This window comes from Gadus macrocephalus, chromosome 1 (genome assembly GCF_031168955.1).
Source record: "Gadus macrocephalus chromosome 1, ASM3116895v1".
NCBI classification, from domain to species: domain Eukaryota; kingdom Metazoa; phylum Chordata; class Actinopteri; order Gadiformes; family Gadidae; genus Gadus; species Gadus macrocephalus.
In genome coordinates this window covers 9,652,981-9,674,199 of record NC_082382.1, presented here as the reverse complement: position 1 = coordinate 9,674,199, position 21,219 = coordinate 9,652,981, and the positions used below count along the sequence as shown (strand labels likewise).

The following is a 21,219-nucleotide window of genomic DNA, read 5'->3' as shown; positions in this document are numbered from 1 at the left end:
TGTCATTCATGATCAAATCTAACTGTGTGTGTGTCTAAATAAATTAGCAAATTACATGTGGAGGAGGGGGGGGGGGGGGGATACACGCGCTTCATGGGGGTAAGTCGTCCTGTGGTGCCGTCTGGAACAGAGATTCACACAATAGAAGAACATACGGGCTATATGTGACTTCACGAGAGTCGATGCTTTACAACGTCAAAAAGTGAAACATTTAAAAAACACATGACGATTTAATTATATCTTAATAAAAAAATACCATTTATTTTACATTTATTTAACAGCAACACTGTCCCGTGGATCGAGAACACTACGATGTGGTGTTTGGCTGATTAGGTAGGGTGGCTGCTGATCTGAATCCAAATGTTTGCTCTGAGTAGTCTTGGTCCTGACGTTTTCTCTGCATGTGTGTGTTACAGGAGCCCTGCTCAGCTGCACTGAACAAAGGCCGCAGCGAGGTGGAGCCGCCCGGCCACAGGTGAACCACAGTTCAGACCGAGTCAAACGGCTCCCAGACAGCAGCTCAAACACGGTACAAATCAATGTCCCAGAGATGGAACACCAACAGGATAATGAAGGTATTATTGTTGTTAATGATCATTATCCGCACCGCCACCATCATCATTATCATCATCAGCATCATTATTATCATTTCATGATTAGAATAATTGTATTTGTAGTACATTTATAATTTATCCTTACAACCCCGTACAAATTTCTAAAACGTTCTACTTTCAGTGTATTTCCATTTATTGTTTGGTTGCAATTAGCGCTCTCCAGATTAGCGTTGGAGGAAGACAGCGTGTAAGCGATCTTTGGTACCTCCATCTCCAGCCAGGATCCAGTGAGTGAACCTAAGCTACACAGCGATAAGCTACATGATAATTAAAATGCGATGATCTGCTTCAGTTGACATAACCAGTGAAACGCTTGACATTTAGGCTTGTTGCTCTGCGACACAGATAAAGGCTAATGATGTCATTTTGTTCTAGAGAACAGAGGAACACGTGTAGGAATGTGTCGCTGGGAGTAATCGGCTCTCCTGTCTGAAGCAGCTGAGTGCTCACTCATCGAGTGATCACTGCTTTAAAACAACAACAACAACAACAACAACACATGCCAACAAGTAAATTAATGAAACAAATAAATTCGAATTTGTATTCCAAAAAGAGAGAATAATACCGAAATAAAAAGGACTTTTGAAAGACAATCCAGACCAATCCAGAAACAGCCAGCTAAAGCATTATCTCTGGGTGTTATTTTACATTTCACTCTAATCAAAAAGGATGTAATTAATTAATCAGATAATTCATTGCCATGCATGGCCGGATACACATCTGTGCAGCGGCAACAGGGAGGAAGTAACTAGCTTAGCGGTGGCGCTGCTATTTCAACTGTGCTGGAATCTATAAGCCTGGGGAAAAAAAGGAAAAGAATAAATAAAAAGACCCAATACTCCCGGCTTTCCAGGAGGATCGCCGGCATGGATGCGTAAAATGTGCTGTTTTTCACCCGTCTTGTGTTGTGATGGGATGAAGTGCCTTGGAAAGGTGAGCCAGGGTGTTCAAGTGAATGGAGAGGACAGGGGGGGAAGACACAATGCAAACATAAACTGTGCCACTTCATGTGAAAACAATGGGGGCCGGGACGCAGAGTGTGCTCTCATCCACGGCGCTATTGTCTGCCCTCTACTTTTACTCCTCCTCCGAGCGTGGAGCATAAGCAAGGGGAGGAAAGGGGAGGAGAAGTGGAGCGAATGAGAGAGGGAGACAGGGAGCGAGAGGAGGGGAGAGGAGGGAAGAGGAGGGGAGGGGGGGAAAAGGGGGGCATGGGGGGGCAGGAGTGGGGGCACTGGGGGGTCTGGGCTGTGTTCTTTCTCCTCTGTCTGTGTGCGAATGCACAGACGGTTCACTAGTAATTTGATGTGTGTCCCCGGGGACATTTGATGGATTAAAGCTAAGCAGCTCCATTTCGTAGCACCACCTGATCTTCCACTGCCTGTGCCCCATATAAAGGCTGGCGTGATTGCTGATCTCAGCTAGTCTGACAGTCACTCTCTCTCCCTCTCTCACCCTCCCTCTCTCTATCCTCCGTGTCTCTCTGTGTCTCTTCTCTTTCTCGCTGGTCCCTTAAGCCTGCTGCATCACAGGAGCTATCCAGTGCTGAACAGGATCTTTTTTTATTCTTTTTTTTTTTTTGGAAGCTGGGGGGGAGGCATCGAGAGGCAACGCCGCGTCGCGTTCTCTCTGGTTTCCATTTTCTTTCCCATCCTATGTTTTGGGCTGTTGTCTTTTCCATTAGACACACGGATTTACTGTCAATCCACGCTCCCCGCCTGTGTGTGTGCGCGTGCGTGCGTGCGTGCGTGTGTCTGTGTGTGTGTGTGCGTGCGTGAGAAGCGCTCTCCTCTTTTTTGTTGCTTTTTTTTTTTTCCTTCTCCTGTCCACTGCTCATGCTTTCTCTCAGCTCCCTGTTTTGACCCGCTGCACCATGCCCCGCTCATTTTTGGTGAAGAAAATCAAGCTTGATGATTTCTCCTCGGCCACCTCCAACCACCACCACCACCACCACCACCATCACCTGGACGACACCTTCACTTTTTCACGCTCCATCACAGACTCCGTCACCAGCTTGGGGGTCCGTCTCAGCGAGAATGGTGAGTAGTAGTTAGCATGCCTCGGGTCTAGCCGGACAGCCCTCGTCCCGGTCTTTGTTGTCTCCTATCCTGTCAGCACCCACCATGCTTATGGACATGCTTTATGGCAGTTTGAAACTCACTTCATCGTCATCATTATCATCATCATCATCATCATCATCATCATCATCATTCCGCTGCAGTCAAGCTAGTGTTCCTCTTGTGCTAAATTCCTGTGTGCTGCCGCGTATGGGAATCATATATTGCCCATCTTGGGCAATATACGGAGGAGGGGGAGAGCGCTGGGGTGGGGTGGGGGCATCTCTATCCTAAATAATAATCCCCTTTAGAATAACCCCACCCCCATAACCATGCTCCCAGACTTTTGTTGTTTCTGACTCCGCTGAAGGGCAGACACAATCCAGGTCACGGCAACGGATTAGCTTATGTAAATACGAAATGTGTTTCTAATCAGGAGCATCAGTTACGTTTATATATGTATACATATATATATATATATATATATACACGTAGGCATTTATGTTTACATATATATATGCAAATATATATATATATACACATACATATTTATTCACACACAGACACACACACACACACACACACACACACACACACACACACACATACACACGTGTGCGTGTGTCTGACTGCACCAAACAGTGTGCTGACTGCACACAATCGGTCGGCTCGCCCCCCCCCCCCCCCCCCCCCCTCTCTCTCTCTCTCTTGCTCCGTTTCTGCTGTTCATGTGAGAACTAAAAGATTCATGAACATGAGAGAGATGACTATGGGATGATGTGTTTGTCCTTAGCTGTTATTGTCCTTGAGTTCCCATCACGGACCTCACCCCCCCCCCCCCATCCTGACTCCCCCCCCCACCCCCCATCCAACTGGAGCATGCACTATCCTCCCCCCCCCCCCCCCCATCCCCTACATCTTTCTCCTCCTTCCGGGCATTAGGGAACTAGCAGGGGGGTGGGTTAGAGTTTCATGGCACCAGAGACATCAACACGCTGTACTGTAGCGCCGCGAGGAAGGTCGGTCGGGAGGGAGGGGGGAGGGAGGGGGGGAGGGAGGGAGGGAGGGGGGGAGGGAGGGAGGGAGGGAGGGGGGAGGGGGGAGGGGGGGAAAGGAGAAAAAAAGAAAAAGGAGACTGGATTTTTTTTTTTGCTTGGAGCAGCTTTGACGGCGGTCACGTGACAGGCAGCCGGGGCTGGTGGGGGGCTGGGGGGCGTACAGTAAACACGCAGGAAAGGGCACATCGCCATACAGTGGTCATCCTACTGCCAGGGTACACTAAGCCGCGGCCGGGGCGCCGCGTGTGCACGCGTCCTTTCACCGTTCTCTGCCGGCAGGTTTAGGCTTAGGCTGCTTCCATTTTGTGGCCGTATTTTTGGGACGCCAGATGTCTCGGTGTTCCTTTGTTGTGGTTTGTTGTGCTCTGCTCACGATAACATGAGCTGCGCGGGCCGAGCTGATATATGCCCACCTGTTATTCCTCAACAGATTTCCAGGTTTTAGAAGGGCAACATGTACTGCAACATCTACAGTTTGTTCTTTTGGTTTACAGAAATACCCTCTTCACTTCAGAGTAATTACATACAGAAATATCTTCTCTGCAGGGATATTTATACACAACTTGAACTAAAAATTTTCAGAGTATATTAGTAGTTGCTGCTAACATGAATGGTATTGGTGAAAAAAAATTCTACAGGACATTATTACTGAAAAGCAAAAGAGAAAAAAATGAACTACGCCTCATTGCCTGGATAAAATACATCTATTTCAATCTGGGTTGACTTGAATCAGACAAAGGATTTTTTTTGGTCCAAAGAAAAAAAAAGGAATAAAGAAAGAAGGAGAAAGAGAGAAAGGAAAGGACATGGCAGAAATACCAGGCATCAGCACTTCTGCGGTGCCAAGAGATTTTCTTTCCTCACATTGTCGAGACGTTTGACTTGAGTGTCTGTGGAACAACAAAGAGGACCAGCTAAGAGGCTCCATTAATTACATGCTTGCTTTGCATTAGAGAAATGAGCCTGAGAACTGCAGGCTGATACCGCTATGCTGGTGTTCACTGATGGACTCCTTGTCTGACCTTGGGTGATTTTAATAGATTACATCATGAACATAGTAGTTTCTTAGGTAAAAGAAATAAAACCATGATGTGTTCAAACGTTAGTGGGCTGCTTAATTTAAATGACCTACATTTTAAAATGTAAATGTATTTAGAAATACATAATTGTAAAGATAGAATATGAATTAAACTAATTTAACTGCTTGGCTATTTGTTTTCCCAATGAACGGATAAGTCGCCAGTAACTAAAGCTAAAGCTAAATGCTAAGGATTATTTTTATTGATGCACTGCTTTGGCTCAAAACAACAATCTGTGTCATCTTATAAAATCGACCAGCGCCTCTGTCTGTGTGCAGCAGCCTTCCCCAGCTCCTCAGTATCACGGTCATGTATTTTACAAGGTGGCTGTGTGCACCTCAACCCCTGGGAATGGAAGTAGCATGGATTGGGAGAGCACTTCAATTGATTTTCTAATGACCTGTTTCTTGGAGGCTCTTTGGCACACACACATACACACTTGCCTTTTGTAGGCAGGTGACCCTCTTCAAACCACACCAAACAACAGAAGGGTTTAGCTCCTGTGCGCTGCGACGTATCACATATCAGCTCAGCTCCTCTGTCCTCAAGAACACTACTCAATAAATGGTATTCGTCTGTTGCACGCGGCTAATCGGCTCCTTACTCTATTCCTATCTTCGTCTCCTTCTACCTTGTTGCACATGGCTGTTCCAACAGCTGTACAATTTTACAGATGATGGACTATTGATCAGCACAAAACTTTGAATTTCATTACAAATAAGTCAATACTTAATTTCCACTGCTTACTGCACAGGGAGTGCTTAGGAATGGCACATTGCTTCAGTTAGCTACTATTTCACCCACACCGTGATTTGTTGCACCACACTTTAGGTTTTCCCCCCCCTCCCCTCTTATTTCCAAGACTATGCAATAGTAAACTACAATTATAGTGGTAGCAGACACACAGAATGAATGCTGGTCCCAACATTCACTTTGGTCCGGTTCCATCGAACTGCCAGTAAGCCTTTTAGCTTCCCTGGCACACGGCTGATTAAGGATTCAGTGGAAGGCAGGAATAATGCCAAACAGAATCCATCTTTCTGTCATCATGCGCTGCACAGTTGGAGACATTTAGATCAACGTAGAGTACGCCGCATCATTCCCGTTCCTTTACCTCGGAGAAGAAAAGAAAAATCACCATACAGACCGTTAACTACTTTAATAACACATGGATCCGCTCCATAAGCCGTCGTCATTGCTGCAATTTATTTGCTTGCAACTCGGACATAAATCTGAAAAGAAGTGCCCAGGGGGGACTGGTGAGTCACAGGTGCAACCTGTTCAGCAGCAGGCAGGCTTTTATAATAAAATAAACACCTTCTTTTTCATTTATAAAAACATTAAGCACCATCATTTATGTAAGGTTACGCGTGTTCTCGTAGACACCGGATTCAGCAAAAAAATAAAAAAGGGTTTTGAGTTAATCAACTGATTTGGAGCGTGCGCTGATGCGTGCCTCCTAGCACGGAGCGAGGTGTCTACTCCACTCACCACGCAGGCACTCGCAGAGCCTTCACTGTGCAAACAGGGAGACGGGGCCACAGTCACAGAGGACTGGCACACACGGTAGACGGAGACATCTCGACTCGCAGAATAGAGGTCTAATCAATGAGACTGCTTTGCGTGAGAGGGCCTTTAAATGTGGCTCTTCTTCTATGCAGGGTAATTCTTTGATGAGCTATTATTTCTGGCTCGATGCCAACGCTGACTCTGAGCACAACCTTCGAGAACGCAGCCGAGTACATTATGTTTCTCTGAATCACAGCACTATTGTGGGCCCAACCTGTGTGATAGGGGGGGGGGGGGAGGGGGGGAATACAACACAGTTTGCTGCCTGCTGCCATCATTTCATCCCTTCACAACGGGCAAATCATCCAATCACGTAATCACAGGCACACCATCCATCAAAACCCCTGTCTAGGTCTTAAAGTCTGTGTGTGTGTGTGTGTGTGTCTTCCGCAGGCTACATCCAGGATTACATCACGCCATCTGTGTACCAGGGGGAGAAGAAGATGGAGCACAAGCTGGCCTCCCCCGTGTCGGACCCCCTGTACGCCCAGGGGGCGAACAGCGGCGGCGAGGAGTACTGCGAGCCTGACCTGGAGCACCCCGACAGCCCGCAGTCCGGCATGACGGCCAGCGGCTTCTACAGCGGCGAGTCGGACGCGCTGGCCGAGGGCTACACCATGGATGCCTTCTTCATCTCCGACGGCCGCTCGCGGCGGAAGAGGGACAGCGAGTCCCGCAGCGGCGGCGGCGGCGGCGGCGGCTCGGGCTCACGGAGCAGCGCCTCCAGCACGCCGGCGCCGGAGGAGAGGGGTTCCAGCTGCGGCACGGCGCGCCACAGCTGCAACGAGTGCGGCAAGACGTACGCCACCTCGTCCAACCTCAGTAGACACAAGCAGACGCACCGCAGCCTGGACAGCAAGATGGCCCGCAAGTGTCCCACCTGCGACAAGGTGTACGTGTCCATGCCGGCGCTGGCCATGCACATCCTCACCCACGACCTCAAGCACAAGTGTGACGTGTGCAGCAAGGCGTTCAGCCGGCCCTGGCTGCTGCAGGGCCACATGCGCTCGCACACGGGGGAGAAGCCGTTCGCCTGCGCCCACTGTGGCAAGGCCTTCGCCGACCGCTCCAACCTCCGTGCCCACATGCAAACACACTCTGCCTTCAAGCACTACAGATGCAAGCGTTGCAATAAGACCTTTGCCCTCAAGTCCTACCTGAACAAGCACTACGAGTCGGCTTGCTTCAAGGGCTCCGCGGATGAAGACGGAGAAGACGAGGAGTCCGGGTCGGAGATCTGACCGCGAGAAGGAAAGAGAAAGAGAAAATAAATAAAAACCCAGTTGACGGTTTTCAACCAACAATCCTTTCCACTCTACCCTCCATGCCTTTTTTCTTCCCTTTTTTTAGAAAGCAATATTTTCACTGAGATTACGTGAAGAAACTGCTGATTATGGCAAAAGACAATTTAAAAAAAAAGATGCTGGATTTCCCCCCCTGCACAGTAGCTAATAGTCCACAGAAACATACAATCAAACAAACTACCCCCAAATAAAAAAACCTGTAGAAGTTAGTTTTACACAAATGACTAACATGTACACAAGAACACACCACACACAAACACGTACATAAAGACACATGCACGTGAGCACACATACGCACGTACATCAACTTATACAACACACAAACACAATTATATATGAGGCCTGGCATGTGAATTTTTATCAATGACTATAATGATATTGATACCAATAGTAATAATATTTAGATTCCTGATATTTTATAGCAAATAGTACACAAAAATGAACAAAAAAAAAAACATAAAAAGGACTGTAAGTGTTCTTTTGTTTTCTAGAGACAAAATGACCTCTTGTATTTTTATGCTGCTTTTTATTTGCTAAGAATTGAATTCTTTTGCAACTGCCAACATGAACTTTTTATGAAAATGTGAACTATGACAGTATTTGCAAAAAAGGGAGATCATTTTAAAAGGTAAAAAAAAAGACAAACTCCTTTTTGCCACAGCAATGTTTCAATTTAACGGATGTTATTTTTCTATTTGATTTTTTAAAACTTATTTTTTTGTGCTAATTATCCCAAGTATCTTTGTAACTGTGGGTATTCAAAACAATGTTAAGCCAAACTCATAGTAGACGACATAAGCTTAGAAAAACAACACCACCATGGGCCATAGGTCATACAGCCAACTGTAAGGAGCAGTTGATGAAGGCGCAGACCTGTTGAACAGGTCGCCGCCACTCTGCACACACTTTGTTTGAGATTCAGATTCAGGTGTTCACTCTCGTGACATTAAAAGAACGGTCACACACACACACACACACACACACACACACACACATACACATGGGAGCCAAACCAAAATAAGTATTGTTGCAAGTGCCATGATCAGTGATCCGTCTATAGCAATGACCCGCCCCCCCCCACCCCTTCCTGTTCTTCCTGTACACTTCCGCCGCGGTGGCTTGCATGAACTCTGCTGCCTTTTACGGTGCGTGTCGTCATCACCAAACACCCAGTCTTAACAAGCAATCTCCACAAATACCCCCCTCCCTCACCCCTCTCCCTCCCCACTTTTTACCTCATCGATCAACGGACATGGACTCAAAATGCACCCTCAGTTACAAAGTGGCTGTTTGTTCTTCCCTCTTTGTACGTCACTGACCCCCCCCCCCCCCCCCCCCCCCTGGCCCATGGTTGAGACCCACACCATCAATGAATCATGTAAATACTAAACAGTATTTATTTATCTAGCTATTTATTTATTTATACACGTATTTATTTCCTTATGTATTTAACAAAGGATTGTTAATTGATTGATCATCTATTTATTGTTTGATTTGTCCATTTGTTTATTTATTGTTTGTTACTTTCTTTTTTTGTATTTTTCTATTTATTTGTGAACATCCATTGACCTTGTAAGATGCTGCTGATCTTCAAAGAAAATGTTTATATGCATGAAACTGTAGAGAGTCCAGGAGGGCTTAGATTTCTTTTTTGTTTTTTAAAGAGGAACAATGTATCGTATCAGTAGTAGAGTACTTCCAACAACTGCAAACAAAATTATTTTTGTTTCGCGCAATAACTTTACAGGGATAACAATCAACGCTGTCCTCTTCTCAGTCAACTTGGGGCAATAAAATGACACAATGAAAATGAAATGATAAGGCATCTGACAACTTCTTGGCCTCGGCCACCAAAATCTGGCAATAATCCCCTTCAGTAGTTGATGTGTTTTGTAGCTGAGCTTATAAAAGGCCATTTTGTCTATTTGTAGGTTTGCAAATCGTTAAACCCATAGAAAGGCATAATGTGGATGTGCATTGTATTTTCAAGGGACAAATGATCAGCAATAATGCAATAATGTTAGTAACATTATTATTAATAATAATAATAATAATAATAGTAATAATACTACTAATAGTAATAATAATAATGCAGTAATCCTGAGCACAGCATTATTCTTTACAGTATCACATTAAACTTGATGCAATAAGTTTGGGCATTTTTTCCAATGTTCTGCTTTTCTTTCACTCTTTGTTTTACTTTAGTTTTTAATAGAAAATTAAAAACAAAAAAAATTGAATTTCCCATAAATACTGAGAAGGCACCATTAAATGAATTGCTGGAAGAAAACAAAAGGGAGACTAAATAATTATAATTAATTTGGGGGTTGGAGAGCACTTGAATCAAAGTCGCTACGCCTTGTGAATATCTGCTAGCTTATTGTACAACACCCAGTGCAACTAACCATACAAAGAAAATCATAACACTTAAAACCACAATCAAACAGGAAACTTCTTTTTGTAACTCAAGACGGTAATAAAAACCGAAACAATAACCAGCAATAACAACAATTTCATGATAACAATACTACTTTCTTCTTATAATGCCAGGTTTGCGTAGGGAGACAACGAGGCCGGGTAGTTGTTGATAAAAGCCAAAGCGCAGCGTGCTCCACCTCAGAGCTGCCCCCCGTACCTCGCTGGGCGTCCTCAGCGCGTCCATGCGGCCTGCTGGTTGGACGCTCGGAGCAGGGAATGTTGTGAAGGGGGCTTGGCGGAGGGCTGCGGCGAGTGGGAGGATAACAGGTGTTTGGAGACAGACTGCAGATAGGGAGAGTAATTGAGTCGGTGAGCGACCTCCAAGGAGAAGGTCAAGCACCAGCAGGCAAATGCACTGTCAGCCATTTGCATATTCTAAATGGGCGACACAATCACAGTAATGGGGAGGTTGTCGTTAGAAAAGGGAGAAAAAGAGAGAGAAAAAAAAAAGAACAGTGCTGAGCGGGCATTGGGAAAATATGGGATTTCTGTCTTGGTTTTAATTTATTTTTACTTTAGGTATCCCTTTAAAATGTCCTCAGCCACCTTCCGCTGGTCATGTGAGCACTATGGCTGAATGGCTGTGAAAGCGTGTCCAGGCCACCTGTCTCTTCATTAAATTTCATTAAGGCGGTTAGTCATGTTGCTTCATCATATTTGCATCACAACACTTCCCCTTTTTTCAAAAGAATCCCTTTTTTATTTAGATATATATTTAAAAAAGACGTATAAATTGTGAGATAAGATATAAAAAAATGAAAAATAAAAAAATCCAATTCATTTCAAAACTGAACTTGTATCAGAACCAAGTAGCATTAGCGTAACATTAGTATTATCATAGATTATCCAAACAATGGATGCTAATGTAATCAGGGAGGCACAAGACGATTCTACTGATTTAAAAAAACTGATTTTGAACCTAGATGTAGGGAAACATTGTTCCTCTTTGATAAATGTGTAAATATGTTTGTAAATATACCACAGCAATAATATGACAATGCATGTAGACATTTAATTGCTCCAAATTTCATTTTTTTTACTCAAGTTGTCTTTTTAATAAAAGACAAATACAGGTAATAATTGCAGACTGGGTGGCAATGTGAATCAGGGAGTGTATCGATTAAAAGCTATCTGTCATAAGTCGACCAAACTACATGCTCTGTGTACTGGGTTTTCATCATGTTCTCTAGAATATCTTTTTTTTTCCTTTCTTTTTGTTTATGTGCTCGGCTTGGCTGTGCAATGAAAAGTGCCAAAAAGTATGATTTCCATGACAAAAGCCTTCAACATATGGTCGCCTGTTTGAAACCTTCCATATGGTCTTCATAAGAAAAAGAAAAAAACACCCTGATTTAGATTTTCCACTTTCTATCTCATTATCGCTCTTCTTATAATCTCTCCACTCATTTGTTGCAGCTGATTAAGAAGACACCGAAGCCATGATGGATGGGGGGGGGGTGGTTCATAGTGTTCTGCTACAGTTAATCATGATGACAATAATAATGAATAAAAACAATAGCACAAGTAAACCTATTTCATTCTTTCCCCCCTACACTAGGGATACATTTCCTGATTATTCATAAGAATATAATTTGGAGATTATGAATGGTGTTAGAGCTAATGTAGGTAATTTGAAGAAACCAGCAAGAGTAGATTTTTTAAGTATCCAACCGAATAAATCCCAACCCTCCCTTTAGGCATCAATAGCTGGTCGCCTAGCCTTGTGGATGACTCAGGTCATGTTCAGTAAGTGCACGGGCAGAGTGCACGCAGGTAGCCGGGTAGGTAGGATCGGGGTAGGTTGGCCTTCCAATAATTTCAAACATTTTCCCCACCCTTAATAATTATGAGAACTACAAAACACTGCTTAGGAAAATGAAAGCAAAACTGCAAAAACCGGCCGACATACACAATGTGAAAACAGCAGTACGCAATCCATCAAAATCTTATCGACTTAGAAATTCAGAAAAAATGAATGCCGACCCCTTCAATACAGATAGGCAATCCGCTTTACATTGTGCTCAAATAGAAGAATTTTCATGATAGTAGACCAAATATCGCACTGTTGTTGAATATCAACAAACAATTGGCAATACTATAAAGACGTACTGGGGATGATAGCTCTACTCTCAGCATTGCTAATCTTTTCAGATTCCCTGTCAGCGATCGCTATGTTCCTCGTACCTGTCTTTAGAGGCGATAATTCCCATTATGATTAGAATAAAGGTTTCTTGGATGTAGGGCTACACACACAACAGCCACAGCTGTTTCGGCTGTATCAAGCCCCATTCTGACCATTAACATTGAATGGAACATTGATTTTATGCTGGAACCACACTTTCTGGATGACTCCAAAGACATCGAGAGAAAAAAAAGATGGAAGGAACGGACGGAAGAGGGGAATAAAAATGAATCATTGCAGTGGACAGGGATTATTATTCTGAGGTGCTACCTGATTGGTTTCCTGGGAATATACAACACTGGAATTCAATTGCCGGTGTCCTTCAGTGTCCTCCAACAGTGAGGAAGCTGCATAATAAGACGCTGGCTAAGCAGGGATTCAGAGGCAGGTCCCGGGGATTCAGGAACAGCAGCAAGCAATTACAGCCGCTACAAGCTCTCTGTCGCCGGTCAAGACTCTTTAAAAAGAATTAATCTATAAAAGATGGCTTCCCCAACAAGTTTCTAATTAAATTCTGTGTGTGTGTGTGTGTGTGTGTGTGTGTGTGTGTGTGTGTGTGTGTGTGTGTGTGTGTGTGTGTGTGTGTGTGTGTGTGTGTGTGTGTGTGTGTGTGTGTGTGTGTGTGTGTGTGTGTGTATGTGTGCGCACTGTAGTCAATTATATTCTTGTTGCCTGTTCCCGATGCCACCATAACAAAACAATTCCTCTTTATCGTCAGTCACTCACCGTATCATCGTCAGCACCTGACATTTAGTGGTACAAATGTAAGCATATGTCTAAAGAAAATCCTGAACTGCTGTTTCATTAATATGCAGCCAGCTACATATTGATGGGCTTCCATGCATGCCGGAACGATTAGACGCATCGTTAATTTGATAGACAGAATCGACAAAAATGTGTCCTACTAGTTTTCCTCGGCTGCCTCTCAGACACAGACAGACAATCACATGGGCCCTGCTAACTTGTGACAGGCATGTGCTGTTATTCATGCCATTCCACGGGCGGGAAATGATTAAAATCGATGAATGTACGATTATAAAAGAACGGTAAATTGCAGCTGTACTGAGATTATGATGTGGACGAACAGTTGAAGGGAGAAGGACACACGCTGAATATCAAGGGCATCTTCCCCTGTGTGTGTGTGTGTGCGTGTGCGTGTGCGTGTGTGTGTGTGTGTGTGTTTGTGTGTGTTGGGACCAGCTCATGAGTGATCAGGACGTATCAGACAGGTAGAAAGGCCACAGACATGTGGATGCATCACAGCGTCTCTATGCTGCATGTCAAGTGGCTGAGCTTAAACACCAAAAAACTCCAAATAAACATTGACATTATAGATCAACACAGCCCCTTGAGCAAATGTCACAGCGACAAACGGATCATCGGTGGCTGGTGTGTGTGTGTGTGTGTGTGTGTGTGTGTGTGTGTGTGTGTGTGTGTGTGTGTGTGTGTGTGTGTGTGTGTGTGTGTGTGTGTGTGTGTGTGTGTGTGTGTGTGTGTTTGAACAGTAAGCAGGCTAACTGTTGCATTCAATATTAAACCAGATTTAAGCATATGAACACATACATCTGTCATAGCAAATAAATATGGAATACACTCTACCTTTACCTTTATTAAATAATAACTACTTAGCAGAATAGCCACAGGGTTAACAATAAACATAATTCAACACTGAAAGCCGAAACACAGACTTAACTGTTTCTGTTTCTTTTTTTTGCTTACTGTCGGTTATTATATTCCAACTGTGAGTTCCTTTATTTGGACTATTTTTAAACCCATTACTAGGGTTTTCAACACTCTACCTTTGCACGGGCCCTTTCTATACATCTGGCGCCACCTGTTGTCCAACTCACAGGGTTTGAGGCAAAGTAAAAAATCTAGCAACCCTTTAAAACACATCTCTAAAGCGCTGCTGAAATCTGACACTACCATTTCGCAAGACAACTATCATGACCAACAAAAGTTCCTCCAAACAAACAAGAGAATGCAAGACACTGGTTTGGTACCCAGTGAGCCAGAGCCAACCTACGGTGACTGTCCCTTTAAGAGCTAACAGTTTGTCTTTTTTTTTCACATTCTACATCACAGGAGAGAGATGCTCATTAAAGTGCTTCCATTCCTCACGGTTCCATCAAGTGAGACTGCCAAGCTCTTTAACTCACTGTTCTTGATGTTTGTGCTGTTTGTGTAAAACTCCATCTGTTTTCGCCTCTCTCCGTTGGCAGAGGGTCCACCTCATCCTTATGCTTCCCTTTTTGAAGTCGTGTCAAAATCACATTTCCACGCAACGAAATTATTCAACTTGTCATTAGCGCTGAGGGAAAAACCAAGAAGGGCACTCCCGAAATAGCCACTTTTTCCTTTCTTTTATATACTCTGTCAATGCAGACAAATAACAAGAGAGATGAAACAGAGCCATCGGAAATGAGGTGATTCTGAGGGAAAATAAACAGAGCTTTTGATCTCGCTTGATAACATTGCACTTTGTGTTGCTGCGCTAACGGAGAGAATGTCAATCTCCTTTTTCGCATGTTAACTTTCTCTGCCGAACCAAACAAATAAGTGGCCACAACAAACCGGCTGCGATGCCGCACGGCCAGCAGACACATTCCAAGGCCAAAAAGATCTATAGATAGATACCCAATTTCATAAAGAGAGAGATAGCAAGGAAAATAGTTATTTTAGGTTTGGCAGAGGTGAGAGCGAGAGACAGAGACCGACAGACGGAGAGAGAGCGATAGAGGGGGCGAGACAAGTGAATAATAATAAGGCCTAATCACTTAAACTCAGTAAGCACGCTAGTGCTCGCCGTTACCAGTCATGGCTGGCGTGCTTTTCCAGTGCAGCCGGTTCGAACAGACATTCATCCACCGCAAAGCCAGTCAAAAGGACTGGACATCACTGTCATAATAATTATCACTTTAAAAGCATGTCAATGTGTTAAAGAATCATGTTATAAATAAATATAGCCCACTTCTCTGTCGAGGAGCTGGCAGGTAATTTTCTCTAGCTGCTCCAAGTGTGACATCCTCACGGGGACTAAAATCTAATATTAACAGCAAATCATTATGTGGGAAGTGTTCTTCCGTGACCCCCAGCTGTACCTGGGTGACTATCTCAATCTGAGTAATTGAGATGTGTGAGCGAGTGGAATGCCGCCCTGCTGTGATGGGGTAGGGTCACGGGGAGTGTAGTGGGACTACAAACACACTCTCCATGCCACGGACACCACTGCACATGTCTATGGTTTGAATGACAAGGCCTGTTTTCTTGGTTGGTTCTCCTTTGTTGTTACTCTTCTAGCGGCTGTGTGATGAAGCGGCGTCTGATTGACAGCAAAGCAAGGACTTGAATTAAATTAACTAAAAATAGCCTCGCAGGATCACAGGAGCAGGATAGGCGGCACAACTGCCATGTGCTAATGGTGTGTATAAAGAGATGAGGGATTGTAGCATTCCTGTAAAACTGTTGATTTGCATGTCTTGAATAAAGATATAATTTAATAAACAAGTGCAGCACTGCACAATATGTTTTGGATTCTGTGTAACAGTTTTAATTAACATTTGACCATGCAGAATGTATATTGGTACTTCTACATAAATACTATGTTATGCATGCATGTAGGACTATGCGATTAAAAACAATGTATTATAGACTTTTAAGCCATCCATTTCCTTTCTTAAGATAGTGCTGAATTAGTCACAATTAGTACAAAAAATCCTATTATAATGATGGGAAAACTTCAGGTTTGAATGTAGGTTGTTTCTATATAGAGCTTCTCCTTCACTAGAAGTTGTATGATGTTGAAGCCAGCTTGGAACTGATCCCAGTGTGCCCAATTAATTGCCATGCAGTTCAGAGTCATTGTAATAATTCGATATAATGGCATACCTATGTTGTCCAGGAAATCTGGTGAAATTGCCCAATTAGAGGATGCAGGTGTCGTGGGTTGTTGTGGGACAACTCGAGTTCCGTCTCTATTATGCCACAGATCTGTGAAGCTCGTTCACTTACCTGCGCGCTGAGGCCACCCTACGTCCCTGCAGCACTCGTTACCACAGCAACATGGTCTTCTGGCTTCACAATCCCTACCAAAATAGATTATACCAAAGTACATACTTATTTACTGGTAAACATAATATCACATACTATTACGCACTTCCCTCAGCAGCCGAACCCAACGCCACAACTCATTAATGTCAGTAATGAACAAATTTTAGCAATTATATTAAACTGTAGTCTGTAAGGTTGGCCTAGGGCTTATTGCTAGCCTATATATGATGACTTTATGGTCAGGCTCACTATTAATTACCCGGTGAAGGCTGCTGTCCAAATTGTAGCTGACACGTAAAAGTTAATTAAGACTCTTTTTGAGTTTATTTTAATGTATAACTGTGTAACCTTAATGCCACACCGTTTCCAGGCACGAGGCCGGAGTGGGAGGATAATTAGCGCGTGTCGGTAATCTCTGTTATATTTTTGTCCAATCAATGACGACCCGGATATACTGAATGATGGACAGTTGAAACGGCCAATTAAACGCCTCCTGCACAACCCATGCCGTGTTTCCGTGTTCTAACCGTGTTGTAAACAAACCCCCGGTTAAACAGTGTATCTGCTATGGTTAACAGGCTGAATGTATCGATTATTTCTTCACAAAAAGCCCCGCGTGAACGTTTTATCTGGCGTGTTTATGTCCACTTTTAACAACTCTGGTATGGACGTCAAATGTACAGACAATCGGTCGATCCATTCCGACAACATCGCAGAGATTCATAACATCCCGATGCATATCATCATAAGACCGATCCCCCCTGTGCTCGACGAACAAAAAGTGGAGAGCTTGATGTGTACAATAAAGGTAAATCATTTGAAATAAACAACATAATACGTGAGTTTATTACTACTTAATAAACGATAGGATCCTTAGCTAACAATGCAGCCTAAAATATTCATTAATTACAGGAGACAGAAGACGTCGAGACCGTCCCCCCGATTGATGTCCTTTGGATCAAAGGCAGAGAAGGGGGAAACTACTACTATTCATTTGGAGGATGTCACAGATTTGCGGCGTACCAAAGATTGCAACTGAAGACAATACCATCCAAGCTCTTTAAATCTAGCATCTCGGACTTGAGGATTTACTTGGGGTCTTCAACGCCAGATCTACTCTAAAGAGTTTTTCTGGGATTTTGTTTGACCTACCTGTAGTGTTTCTTGAAATCTAAGAACATGCGTTGGGTTTAACTGCAATTGAAGCCTGCAAGACAATGTATTCGCCTGCAGGGGGAATTGTAACCCAATATTACATGCACACTGCCTATTTACTTATTATATTGTGTATTGTATCAGTCATTTGCTGAACATATTCTTCACTTTTAAGTGAATAATGTAAAATTATATTTCAAGTTTTTCTTTTATTTGCAAAACGATTCTCATTGCACACATGGGGCTTGTTCTGATCGGCGTGCATGTGTAAGATTTATGATTTATAAGCGGTACAGAATGTTTCACCGATATGCCATCATTTGTAGGCATCATCAAATGGCTCTGGTGGATGAAAAGCACTTAAGTTCTGACCCTTTAGGATGCTTGTTTGCACCCCACTGCTTATCCTGACACCATTGTAATGTCATGTACTGCACTGTACTTTTAGCCTGATACATGCTATATAATTATGATATATTGTTTTTTGCTATGATTTTAAATGATTAAAGAAATCTTCACTAATACTTTGAAAGAGGATATCTTCAGGAATATTTAAGCCTGGTGCATCGTTATATAATTGTATTGAAATTTAAATTAAAAAGAGGTGACAGTAAAAGCCGTTGACATGGGTGGATTTCTAAACTCATTCTCTTTTTATCCTGTAGATGTCCACCTATTCGTACTGTTGGCTCAGTTGGCAGTGGCCTTGTGCAACACACTTATTCAGATCACTAAAGTTATGGATTCTAGGGGATGTAATTTAAGATGATCTTAGTTATCCCAGATAATCCATACATCACAGATTTAAGGCCTGTCTTGATGGTCTCCTTATGTTGTGAAAGGAAGAGTCTCGTGTGAATCAGTCTGAAAAGAAAGTGTTCCTACACAACATATCGCGTGGAATACTTATTTTCCTTTGGTCACATACTCACTGTCTGGAAGGTATCAGTATCCTCAAAGAGGTTGAGACATTTAAAACCGCTTTATAAAACACACATCAAACCCGCACACACACACACACTTTGCTGCACCTGTTATTTTTGGTTGGTTCATTCTATGGGTGGTTTGTTATGCGTCATAAAGAAAAGATCAAGACAATTTTCTGGGGTTATAGGAACAGGAAGCGCTAAGAACAGTCACTTTACCCAAAACATCCCCTCTCTCTCTCTTTCTGGCCTTTAGTTCTTGAGTTCAGTAAGCATGTTTCAATGTCGGTATATTCTATATACCGAATATATCTAAAACACAAATCCACAACAAAACATGGTAGACTATCCCCACCCATAGGTTTATGGACCTATAGCTCTTATGTGTGGTGGTGGGCCTGTAACACGACCCAGTACAGTTGCAGAACAAAAGCAGGCCTTTAACACGCTTTACATCCCATTTTGCCAATGTTGAGCTTGATCCCTGCTACCCTGCAGAGAGCTGTCCTCTCTGTTTCCATATGTTCAGTGATCCCGCCTTCAGATGTTTCACTTTTGCTGGTGAGCGGTTGTAGATTGCCTACAGTGGTTTCTAAAGGAGGTTTTTTTATGGTTGAATATGTTGGATGACGACTAACACAGCTTCCTGTGTTCCTTGATCTCTAACCACTAACCACAGCCTGAACCTATTCTTTGCTAGCTCTCTTTATGTATTCTGGTGCTGAGCAGAAATATTTTGCAGCAATGTGTATACTCTCTCTGCGTCTACCTGCTTTTCTTAATATTTTTCAATCTAATATATATTACTTAATATATATATTGTAATATAATTATGTGGACCTGTTTGAGGTTCCATCACATGTTCAATATAGTTCCTGTTTAAGTCATCAATTAATGGTAATTTCACCATTTCCATTATCGTTGATAATTATTACACCTCTTTATAATTCATAATGTATTACATTTTAAAAGCACAAAAATCCCAAAGCACAAAAATGCTTCCTCGATGATCACTCTAGAATAACGAATGAAATAATAAATCATAATTTTCGTCTGATTCTTACTTCCATTGCAGTGCACCTCAGACCTCTTCACAATGCACACCCTGTGGCACGAACACACCCAAGCTCTGTCAATTCACAGCGACACACAACTCGGCAGGTGGCAAGCAGACAGGCTGTCCCCTCATTACTCTGGACAACTGTGTGTGTGTGTGTGTGTGTGTGTGTGTGTGTGTGTGTGTGTGTGTGTGTGTGTGTGTGTGCGTGTGTGCGTGTGTGTGTGCGTGCGTGCGTGCGTGCGTGCGTGTGCCTAGGTGCTCAAGCGTTTTTGTGTCTGTTTGTGCCTGTGTGAACATGTGTGGGTACATTTGTTTGTATCCCTGTGTTAATATCACCTTTTATCCCTATGTGTATACTCACCTCCGAGTCGTGGCTTGATGTGAGCGGAGATAGCCTGGAGCCTGGAGCTGACACACTTGTAAGAGCCCCTAAATTAGCCATTTGTCTTCACGTTATTTTCCCAAAACCAGGAGAAAGTAAACCCGAACTATGCCAGGATCCCCCATGGACATCTGCTCTCTGTTTATTTACTTACACACACACTCTCTCTCTCTCTCACTCTCTCTCTCTCTCTCTCTCTCTCTCTCTCTCTCTCTCTCTCTCTCTCTCTCTCTCTCTCTCTCTCTCTTGCTCTGTCCCTCTCTCTTTCTCTCTCTCACACTCTTTCTATCTATCTCTCTCTCTCTCTCTCTCTCCCTCCCTTTCCCCCTCTCCCCCCCTCTCTCTCTCTCCCTCTCTCTCTCTCACTCTCTCTCTCTCTCTCTCTCTCTCTCTCTCTCTCTCTCTCTCTCTCTCTCTCTCTCTCTCTCTCTCTCTCTCTCTCTCTCTCTCTCTCTCTCTCTCTCTCTCTCTCTCTCTCTCTCTCTCTCTCTCTCTCTCTCTCTCTCTCTCTCTCTCTCTGACTCTTTTATTTGCCCCTAAAAAATAGGCACTCTTTATGTTGCCATATTGGAATTGAAGAATGTGGACATTGATGATTTGGAAGACCTTTTCAACCAGAATTATATTGTCAAACCAGCCCATCTCAAAAGCCGTAACACACAGGCACAGACTGTTTACCAGTAGCAGGGGAAACCACCAACCGTGTTAGCTAGGCCGACCTGTTCACCTGAACCTGAACCATTCTTAAAGCCCATATGAAGCTTCAAAGACCAACATTAGCCCTCTCAATCTACAAGTTAAACTCATGCATTATTGTGAATATACGATGTACTAAGCTCATTAAAATAGCCCGCACACCAAATCACATTATTGTTTCCACATGTTTTAAATATGAGAAGGAGGACAGTGGATTTACATATTACATTTCCATTCCTACTTTGTGTTGCTGCATAGCTTACTGATGGGTGAGTAATGAGGTCTTTACACTAATTAGCAATTATATGACAGTTATTGAGTCATAAATCTTTGCTCAAATAATAGGTCACATGTAATGAGCCAATACAATGAAAATTATTTACCGATAAACCATATCTGTGTAATTGCTCATGATAGCATATTTTATTGTCTGTGAGTATTTTCGCCTAAATTATAACAATGAATAAATTCATATTTAGTTCTAAATAGCGACTATGGTTACTCATCCAACAAGCAGGCTTATAAATGGTCAATCAAACCTTTGAAGCTTGTATAGGATTCGGGAGTGAAGGAGTTTGGGAACTCCTCCCATCCTGTTATAAGATCCAC

At 43.2% G+C, this 21,219-nt stretch overlaps 2 protein-coding genes across 2 annotated transcripts; both read left to right on the top strand.

Annotated features, from left to right (window-relative positions):
* The first annotated feature begins 1,857 nt into the window (after nucleotides 1-1,857).
* Nucleotides 1,858-11,688, top strand: scrt2 (scratch family zinc finger 2). The gene is made up of 2 exons (XM_060050499.1): nucleotides 1,858-2,653; nucleotides 6,771-11,688. Exons 1-2 carry the CDS (start codon nucleotides 2,488-2,490, stop codon nucleotides 7,616-7,618), a joined length of 1,014 nt encoding a protein of 337 aa, XP_059906482.1. The 5' UTR covers nucleotides 1,858-2,487; the 3' UTR covers nucleotides 7,619-11,688.
* A 5,195-nt stretch (nucleotides 11,689-16,883) lies between these two features.
* Nucleotides 16,884-18,168, top strand: srxn1 (sulfiredoxin 1 homolog (S. cerevisiae)). The gene is made up of 2 exons (XM_060050367.1): nucleotides 16,884-17,199; nucleotides 17,304-18,168. The coding sequence occupies exons 1-2, from the start codon at nucleotides 16,975-16,977 to the stop codon at nucleotides 17,511-17,513; spliced, it is 435 nt and encodes a 144-aa protein (XP_059906350.1). The 5' UTR covers nucleotides 16,884-16,974; the 3' UTR covers nucleotides 17,514-18,168.
* The last annotated feature ends 3,051 nt before the right edge of the window (nucleotides 18,169-21,219 follow it).

Coding starts and splice junctions, on each gene's coding strand:
- scrt2 (XM_060050499.1), top strand. CDS start 2,488: ATGCCCCGCTCATTTTTGGTGAAGAAAATCAAGCTTGATGATTTCTCC. Junction 2,654..6,770: donor GGTCCGTCTCAGCGAGAATG/GTGAGTAGTAGT, acceptor TGTCTTCCGCAG/GCTACATCCAGGATTACATC.
- srxn1 (XM_060050367.1), top strand. CDS start 16,975: ATGTATCGATTATTTCTTCACAAAAAGCCCCGCGTGAACGTTTTATCT. Junction 17,200..17,303: donor GCTTGATGTGTACAATAAAG/GTAAATCATTTG, acceptor CATTAATTACAG/GAGACAGAAGACGTCGAGAC.